The following is a 9,937-nucleotide window of genomic DNA, read 5'->3' as shown; positions in this document are numbered from 1 at the left end:
TACATAATCTAAACAAGCCAGACAACCAACAACTATATAGCTTACGCAGTTCTTAATCTAACAGAGCAGACAACAACACACTTAAGCCTTACCATTCTAATCTAAGCAGCAGACAACAACTCACTATAAGCTTACATATTCTAATCTAACAGCAGACAGACAACACACTATAACTTAGCCATTCTAAATCTAACAGCGGCAGACGAATCAACCACCTATAAGCTTACCTTCCTAATCTATACAGGCAGACAACAACCATTATAAGCTTACATATTCATAATCTAACAGGCAAGCGCAACAACCACTATATAGCTTACCATTATTCTAATCTAACAGCAGCCGCAACAACGACTACAAGCTTATTACCCTTTCGTCCTGAGGCGAGCTCTGCGCGGAGTCGGACGAGTTCTTGCCACTGCCGACGCTCATCTTGTCTCCGTCGCACAGGCTGTCGGACGGCGCGAACGACTGCAGTGAGATGCCGGAGTCGCTGAACTGCCGCTGATGTCCGTAGCCCATCGTCATGAACTGGAAGTTGAGGCGTTTGCGCGAGCGCGCGTCCTTCGTGTTGGATGTCGGCGCGGGCGGCTCGATGTGACACGACGTCTCGAAGCTGTAATGTGTAGAAAATAGCGTATATATAAATGTGTAGATATGTGCGTAGATCTACAGAGCGTAAGCGAGTTGTGCGAGGTAGGGGGTAGAGAGAGAAAGAGAGAGAGAGAGCGGGCGTGAGCGAGAAAGAAGAGCGAGTAGAGAGAGAGAGAGAGAGAGAGAGAGAGAGAGAGAGAGAGAGAGAGAGAGAGAGAGAGAGAGAGCGAGAGAGAGAAGAGAGAGAGAGAGGAGAGAGAGAGAGAGGGGAGAGGGAGAGAGAGAAAGCGCGCGCGTGAGAGAGAAAGGAGAGAGACAAAGGAGAGCGAGGGACAGACAGAGAGAGAGAGAGAGAACAGAGAGAGAGAGAGGGGGGGGGGCGGGGGGGGGGGGGGGGGAGGGAGGGAAAGGGAGGTAGGAGAGGTGAGGGAGGGAGTGAATGCGTGCGTGGCGGTCCTCCGACCCCGCCCGGCGTCCTTGATATGTGTCGTGATGGCAAGCGCCTCTACGTGACACGATATCTCGCAATTAATCAGCTGCAAATTAATGTAGAGACCGTGCGTGACAGTCAGCGATGGAGATTAAGGAATGTGTGTGCGCGCGTTCGCATGTGTGCGTGCTTGCCTACTTGCGTGCGTTCGTGTGTGTTTGCTTGCGTGCTTCCGTGCGTTCGTGTAAGGTTGCTCGCGTGCTTGCGTGCGTGCGTGCTTCCTGCGTGCTTGCCTGTGTGCGTGCGTGCGTGCGTGCGTGCGTGTGAGCTTAGTAAGAGACAGGTATAATCGATAAAGATGATTTGCGTGCGGTGCTTGCATTCCTGCGTGGCGATTGCCTTGCGTGCTTGCGTGCGTGCGTGCAGGCGTGCATGCATGCGTGCGTGCGTGCGTGTGAGCTTAGTAAGAGACAGGTATAATCGGATAGAGGTGATCACACGACCCAATGATTACACGTAACGAGCACCTGCACGCCAGGCTGAGCAATGACACTGTCACCGAACCAGTCAACAAACGATAAAGCGCAATGATAAAGAGAAGATAAGAAACCAAACGAAGTGTTAAATAATACGATACATCGGACTGTCAGTTGGTTGGTATTGAAGCACTTGTAGTACATACTACACAGGCACCAGTACTGTAGTGGAGCTCCATGCTCCCCTTCTCCCTCCCTATCTCCCCCTTCTCTGTCTCTCCGTCCCTCCCCTCTTTTTTCTCGCGTCTCCCTCTTTTCTCTCTCCCTATCTCCCCCTTCTCTATCTCTCGCTCCCCTCCCCCTCTTTTTTTCTCCCTCTCCCTCTTTTCTCCCTCCCTATCTCCCCCTTCTCTATCTCTCGCTCCCCTCCACCTCTTTTTTCTCCCTCTCCCTCTTTTCTCTCTCTCTATCTCCCCCTTCTCTGCCTTTCGCTTCCCTCTCACTTTTTCTCCCTCTCCCTCTTTTCTCCGTCCCTATCTCTCCCTTCTCTATCTCTCGCTCCCCTCCCCTTCCCCTTTTCTCCCCTCTCCTGCTGCTCATCCCTCGCCTATCCCTCGCTTGCCTGTATTTGCTGTTCCACTCTCTTTTTCCTCCCTCTCCCTCTTTCTTCCCTCCAATATTACTCCCCTTCGCTATCTCTCGCTCCCCTCCCTTCCATTTTTTCTTCCCTCTCCTCGCTCTCTTCTCCCCCCTATCTCCCCCTTCTCTGTATTTCGCTTTCCTCTCTTTTTTTCTCCTTCTCCCTCTTTTCTCCCTCCCTATCTCCCCCTTCTCTATCTCTCGCTCCCCTCCCCTCCCTTTTTTTTCTCCCTCTCGCTCTCTTCTCCCTCCCTATCTCCCCCTTCTCTGTATTTCGCTTTCCTCTCTTTTTTTTCTTCCTATCTCTAATTCTATTTCTGTCCTTACTATCTCCCCCTTCTCTATTCTCTCGCTGCGCCCTCCCCTCCCCTAATTTTTTTCTCCCTCGTCGCTCTCTTTGCTGGCCTCCGCTATCGTCCCCCTTCGTCTATCTCTCCGCTCACTTCCCCCTCCCATTGTTTTTCTCCCTCTCGCTCTCTTCTCCTCCACCTCCCTATCTCCCCCTTCTCTGTCTTTCGCTTCCTCTCTCTTTTTCTCCCCTCGCTCTTTCTCCCTACCCTAATCTCCCCCTTCTCTGTCTTTCTTCTTCCCTCTCTTTTTTCTCCCTCTCGCTCTCTTCTCCCTCCCTATCTCCCCCCTTCTCTATCTCTCGCTCCCCTCCCCCTCCCCTTTGCTCTCTCGCTCGCTCGTCTCTCTCCCTATCGCCCTATCTGTCCCTTCTCTGTCTCCGAGCATGTTTGCACATCACAAAGATGCCGACGTCTGCTAAATGCAGATTGCCGAGCGAGCGCGCGCAACGCAGCGAGTCTCGCGGCCACTTTATACTCGCGCGCGAAATTCACTTTACGTCGCCGATCGGGAGACGACGCTGACGCCAACGCCGACGACGACCAGGGGCTAGCAGGGACGACTGCTCGCGAAAGGGCGTGTGAGCGCCTGCCTGAGTAGGTCTACTACTCTGAGTCGTCTGCCTAGTCTGCCGTCCGGTAGAACGGAGAGACCGTGCGTGTGTGTGATGATGACGATGCGCATGCGCAGTCGTGCTGCCCGAGAGAGCTACTGCTGGTGCATGCACGTACGTGAGGCCGGTGGTGCGAGTGGGGGCGGATAGCGCGAGAACAAATAAATACGCAGTTATGACGATTAAGATAATCTTAAAGAGAGTACGAGGAGGAGGAGGAGGAGGAGGAGGAGGAGTAGGAGAAGGAGGAGGGGGAGGGGGGTGCTTTCAACAAAATTGAATATAGTAGTGCCTGGGAGCAGGGGATAATTTTATGAGCTGCGAGGTAAAATCTTAATTATGTTAATTATATTGAATTTGCAAGCGTCTGCAAGCGTGTGCGAGTGCGTGTGTGTGCGTGCGTGTGTGGTATATGTCGTGCGAGCGTGGCATACGCATTCTTTGCATGTGCGTGTGAGTCCATTTGCGGACGTGTGTGTGTAATGGGCGCGCGAGCGTGTGCGCGCAGTGCGTGTTATCGCGAGCGTGCTGTGCGTGTATGTAATATCTGTCACTTACATGTCCAGTCCACTGATTTATTAGGGATAATACGGCCTATAGTATTGCGCGTAGTTTGGGGGCTTTAACGACGAGTAAGTCCTTAGCTGCCATTTATAGCCATCCGGCATAATACATGTTATATTGGCAATTCTCTGCGACGATCCGCAATCGTAACGAGAAAAACTTAGATGACGAGTGACGATGAGCCTATAGACGTGAATCTTTCCGCAACGTTTCGCTCTGAACGACGGACAATAATTCCGATCAGCATTTCATGTAGTTCCGATACTATATTACTAGCTGAATATTTTAATCTAAAAGGAAATATAATAAAAACGACAAATAATTGTAGTCTCACAGCGGCAAGAACCGCTAGAGGTCGCTCAGCGTAGTAAGTAGGCCCCGCGCCAGCAGGTACAGCTTGCTTCTAGAGTACAGACTTTACTCATTATATACGTTTAATTGTATATATATAGTATATATATATATATATAATATATATATAATATATATATAATAATAAGTATATGTTGTGTGTGTGTGTGTGTATGTGTGTGTGTGTGTGTGTGTGTGTGTGTGTGTTGTGTGTGTGTGTGTGTAGGTGGTGTGTGCGTGCGTGCGTGGCGTGTCAAGTGGTGCGTGCGTGCGTGCGTGTGTGTGTTGTGTGTGTGTGTGTGTGTGTGTGCGTGTGTGTGTACGTGCGTGTGTGTGTGCGCGTGCGTGGTGCGTGTGCGTGTGCGCGGTGTGTGTGTGTGTATGTGTGTGTGTGTATGTGCGTTGTGTGTGTGCGCGTCGCGTGGTGCGTGTGGCGTGTGCGTGTGCGTGTGCGTACCTGCATGCCTGCCGCGTGGCGCCTGCGTGCGTTTGTGCGTGCCTGCCTGCCTGCATGCGGCGCCAGTGCGTGCATGGCACAATAGTATATTTTCTGGCAGAGTCATGTACCTTATCGTCTCGAGCGCAGGCGGTACGGAGTTCCACAGCGTCGGTAAGCGAGCGTCGGCGCCGCATGTGTACATGTTTGGCGGCAGACTGGCAGCAGCTTGATCTGCGCCAGCACTTCGAACTCCTTGGGTCCGCCTTCTGCGAAGTTGATCATGCCGCCGTTCGACGATGTCCGGGAGGCTGCGTCGATCATCGCCCAAGGTCCGTGAGGACACGTGCCTAGGTAACGTGCATCCGTCCCTGGCATCGACGCCATCTGCAAACGGAAGCATGGCGGTGTTACGTCACCCGCTACGCAGCTGCACTACGCATAGAACTACTATATGGGGGGGGGGGAGAAGTATGCACTGTGACAGAGTGAGAGGATATATATATTATATATGATATATATTATATATTATATACAATAGGAATTAAAATATTAGGTAATAAACGTATAGCTTCTGTAAATAGACGGACTGTGGGTATCCCATTGGCGCGCGGTATTAACTGGCTTGCGGCGGACGAAATCGCCAGATAAGTGCAAACCACGAAAAGCAGTTTAGAGACGCATGAGAGAGAGAGAGAGAGAGAGGAGAGAGAGAGAGAGAGGAGGGAGAGAGAGAGAATGAGAAGAGAAAGACACGAGAGAGAGAGATGAAAGAAAAGGAGAGAGGCCCGTGGAGACGTAAAGAGGAGAGAGAGAGAGATGAGAAGAGAGAGAAAGAGAGACGGGAGAGAGAGAAAAGGAGAGAAGGAGGAGAGAGGGAGAGAGATAGAGACAGAGAGAGAGAAAGAGAGAGAGAAGAGAAGAGAGGAGAAGAGAAGAGAGAGAGAGAAAAGAGAGTGGGTGCACGATGTTAGTCACACAGTTAAGAATTACACCTAAGCTACTCGTTAACCCAGGACGGTACGGGCCAGGAACAGCGGTTAACATAAGCAGACCGACACCGGGCAGTGCAGCCGGCCGAGGGAAGTAGCATGACATCACTAACACGCAGTTCGGGGGAGCAGCAACAGCAGCAGAAAACAGGAAACAAAGGAAAGTTGGCGGTACGCCCATTGGCCTAAGGATCCGAGGTCGCACGCGGACGTTGGGCAGCAATAAGATAAGACCGAATTTAAGCAGAGTGAAGAAGATAAGAGTGTGGCTGGACCAGCCGTGCCGACGCTAAACAAGACTCCTCGCGACGAGATGGCATATACGATAACTATGTTTTTTTTGTATTTAGTTGATTGTAATAGACTGTTTAGAATTGTGTTAGAGTAAAATGGTATATGAATTGCGGACGGCGACGTATTGTGGGTTAATAAATAGTTTTAGCGTTAATGGCAGTAGATGTGTGCGGAGCATGATTTAATGCGAGACTGTTTACGGGTAACGACGGTAGTAACAGCGATTGTAGGCAAGCGCTGGTATGTGCATTAGAATACATGACGAAATCGACCAACGAAGTGGGGTGTTTTGGGATTGAAGTGTACGGTAATGGGGCATATTAATTAATAAATATTATGCGTGTGTGTATCATATAAATTTACTGTGTTGCGTTTGTTAATATCAGCGGACTGGTTTTTTATATCCTCGAGCCGGGTTAATCCCTCACGATAGGTACTAAAAAGAGATACGATCACGCACCGTCAACGCGTGTGGCTTAAATTAAAGAAGCACGTGGTGACATAAAATGGTGGCCGTGACCAGATATAAAATCTTCAGTCACGTGATACTAGCGCTAAAACGCAATGAGTGAACTTAATCCGATTGTTTTCCAGCAGTTAATGGCACATCCCGTTTCAGAAATCACAGGCCAGGTTAAGCGGGTTGTAGGATTTTGAGGTAAAGCTGTTTTGGAGAAACTGTTTTTAGAGGCTCTGGGCGTACGATGGCGCAAGAGATAAATATGGGTATTGTTTCAGATTATGGGAGCAAGTCGCTAGTCTGGGGCGGTAGTAAGGGAGATAAGCAGATTGAGATGAAACTACAGGGATACGAACGAGAAAAATAGGAAATTTCACGAGGCGATGGTGAAGGTATGAAGCAATGAAATTTACGGAATAGAGAGGCAGTTAGAGGAATATGCGGCTCGGCTGGGGCAAATGCAGATTTAAAAGAGGTGGCGATGACGACGGCAGGGGCCGGCAATACGATTTTTGGCATCCGACAAACAAGGAAAGATATGCGGCCGATACGGGGCGAGGAGCTAATAGAGGCTGATGAGGGACAGATTCGGGATTCAGTTCGAAAGCCGGCCTAAGCTGCGAGACAGGATTTGAAAAGGATCACGCAGAGGCGGTACGAGAACGATCCTAGGAGTTTAGAGCGCATCGCCAGGTATATAGTACGGCCTTACCCGGTGAGAGATAGGACACGCTCGGATGCGAGGGAACTTTAGTGGAATCATTGTATAGATGGATTGGCTAAGAAGGCGAATTAGAAGAAAACTATATTGCACAGAACCCCGATACCCTAAAGCAGCGCGCAAAAATAGCGGAGAAGAGTACAGATTATACAGAGAGGGTAGCATTGAGGAAAGGATAAGTCCCAATGAAGTAGATAGCGTCAGCGGCAAGGGAAGGGAAAGGTCATATTGAGCGCAGATGTAAAGAGGTAAGGATGTAAGGAGGCGTATGATAATAGCCTGAGAATCGATAGACCGCAGGCTCGCTCGGCCATTCGCCTAGGCCGAGACCGCCAGCACAGAGGGAAAATTAGGCCCAGCGAGGGGAATGGGGGGAGAAACCGCGCCACGGCCTGACAAGTTATGCAGGCGGGCGGCCCGCAGCCAGAGAGCGAGAGCAGCCGATGCAGGGTTACTCGCAATATAGATGGAATCACTCAAGGGCAAGCCGTTTATGCGCTAGTGTAACGCAGCCGAGAGCATATGTGGAAGACAGTGCGCAAGGGCATTTAAACCCGCAGACCCCTGTACTGAAAGCAAAGAAGGTGCAGAACAGGGCAGCCGACAAGGTTTTTCCTTCCCTCAGAAGAAAATGTCGTAACAGTACTCAGAAGAATCGCTTTGGCCGTTATGGTCCGACGGTGATCAGGCACAGACATCGGGAGTATACAGCGATTAATGCTCTGTTTAGACACTGGTGCAATGTTTGCCTAGTTTCAGCGAACGTCTGGAGCAGATTACCGGAGGCCAGAACAGACGAAGGATGAGAAAGGTTAGCATAAGAGAAACTTATTACTGAAACAGCCGACGGCCGACATTAAGGCATAGCGGGGTTAGCAGATATTTTGCTAAGCGATAGGAAAAGTGTCTACGTGCGAGTAGAATGCGTTATCTACCGAAGGGTTACAGCAAGATTTGTTTGATGTTAATTATATTATTTGCACGTCTGCAAGCGTGTGCGAGTGCGTGTGTGTGCGTGCGTGTGTGTATATGCGTGCGAGCGTGCATACGCATTTTTGCATGTGCGTGTGAGCGTTTGCGGACGTGTGTGTGTATGGGCGCGCGAGCGTGTGCGCGCGTGCGTGTATGCGCGAGCGTGCGTGCGTGTATGTAATATCTGTCACTTACATGTCAGTCACTGATTACTCAGGGATAATACGGCTTAGTATTGCGCGTAGTTTGGGGGGCTTTAACGACGAGTAAGTTCCTAGCGCCATTATACATCCGGCATAATACAGTTATATTGCAATTCTCTGCGACGCGAAATCGTAACGAGAAAACTTAGATGACGAGTGACGATGAGCCAGTAGACGTGAAATCTTTCCGCAACGTTTCGCTCGAACGACGGACAATAATTCCGAATCAGCATTTCATGTCAGTCCGATAGTATATTACTAGCGAATATTTTATCTAAAGGAAAATATAAAACGGACAAATAATTGTAGTCCACAGCGGCAGCGTGTGCGTGTGTGTGTGCGCGTGCGTGTGCGTGTGCGTGTGCGCGTGTGCGTGTGTGTGTGTGTGTATGTGTGTGTGTGTATGTGCGTGTGTGTGTGCGCGTGCGTGTGCGTGTGCGTGTGCGCGTGTGCGTGTGCGTGCCTGCATGCCTGCCTGCGTGCGCCTGCGTGCGTTTGTGCGTGCCTGCCTGCCTGCATGCGCGCGTGCGTGCATCACATAGTATATTTTCTGCAGAGTCATGTACCTTTCGTCCTCGGACAGCAGCGGTACGGAGTTCCACCAGCGTCGGAAGCGAGCGTCGCGCCGCATCGTGTACATGTTGGCGGCAGACTGCAGCAGCTTGATCTGCGCCAGCACCTCGAACTCCTTGCGTCGCTTCTCGAAGTTGATCATGCCGCCGTCGACGATGTCCGGGAAGGCTGCGTCGATCATCGCCAGGTCCGTGAGGAACGTGCCTAGGTACGGCACCGTGCCCTGGATCGACGCCAGCTGCAAACAAACATGGCGGGTGTGACGTCATCACTACCGCAGCTGCACTACGCATAGACTACGTACATGGGGGGGGGGAGACTCGACTCGAATGACTCTGCCAAGTGCGCTCACTTTCAGTTGTAGCCCAGGTGTGGTGGCGGTGAAAACAATCTCCTCCAGTGTGTCGTTATCACGAATGGGTGCTCCGTCGGCTCTTCACTGTCATCGCGCTGTCCGCGATGAGCGTACTTCTTTAACCAGGCCTCAATAACACGCTTGAAATTGTTTGTCCAGGTCGACCTGTGAAGCCTAATGCCTATTGCTTTCAGTGATGCCGGCCTTGTGAATTTCCGACGATCATGATACTTCCTGGGATGCTAAAATCGGTTGGCTTCTCGTGCTGCAGCGGCTGCGTAGATCGTTATCAGTCATGATTCCAACGTAATCTGTAAAAGCATGCTGCGAGACGCTACCCGATGGCATTCTTGCCCTATATACACGCTCCTAAATGTACGCCTTACGTTTTCTGCTTTTCTAATCATTTCATGTATATTTCCTCTATTCTCTCGTTCTATATTTAACGTCAGTTCCCCCCCTTTTTTCTGCTGTTACTGTCTTCTCCTGCTTACTGTTTCTTCCGGAGATTTTCCGTCGAACATTCTCCGTGTGCTGATGCCGTGCTCTCCTCTCTCTGTCATGGCAACGCTCTGAAATTCGCTTGATTTCAGCCCTCCTGTGTCATCTCAGCGTGGCTCCGTGTGTATCCAGTTAGCTCGCATGGCCTGTCTCCACGCCCTGGCCTCCGGTGACGTTTCCCTAGCCCGCTTCCTACCCGTGCCAGCGTTGATGGCAGTTGCCTTTCTGCCCTCGTCGATCCGTGATGTGACGCCCGCGTGATTTTCTTCGTCACGCCACGTATTCCGAACGCTTGTTTCCTCCTGCTCCCCGCCGTTGTATTTTTATCAACGGCGCTTCAATTCGTCGATGACCAACTCTCCTCGCCATCGCTTTGGTTGATAGTATGTTTTGCCCGCCTACTCAGAAATTCTCGTCT

General features: G+C 50.8%; 1 protein-coding gene across 1 annotated transcript in view; it reads right to left on the bottom strand.

Annotated features, from left to right (window-relative positions):
* The window catches only part of LOC106805188 (ral guanine nucleotide dissociation stimulator-like 1), an 85,939-nt gene that overhangs the window by 2,251 nt on the left and 73,751 nt on the right, over positions 1 to 9,937 (bottom strand). Inside the window, exons 10-11 of the mRNA XM_014806686.1 lie at positions 8,657 to 8,901; positions 368 to 613 (exon numbers count right to left, since the gene is read on the bottom strand). Coding sequence (XP_014662172.1) covers positions 368 to 613; positions 8,657 to 8,901 — 491 coding nt within the window. The remainder of the gene's footprint in view (positions 1 to 367; positions 614 to 8,656; positions 8,902 to 9,937) is intronic.

This window comes from Priapulus caudatus, unplaced genomic scaffold (assembly GCF_000485595.1).
Source record: "Priapulus caudatus unplaced genomic scaffold, Priapulus_caudatus-5.0.1 Scaffold104, whole genome shotgun sequence".
In the NCBI taxonomy this organism is placed as follows: Eukaryota; Metazoa; Priapulida; class Priapulimorpha; order Priapulimorphida; family Priapulidae; genus Priapulus; species Priapulus caudatus.
The sequence above is the reverse complement of the archived record's forward strand: the minus strand, read 5'-3'. Positions and strand labels throughout refer to the sequence as shown.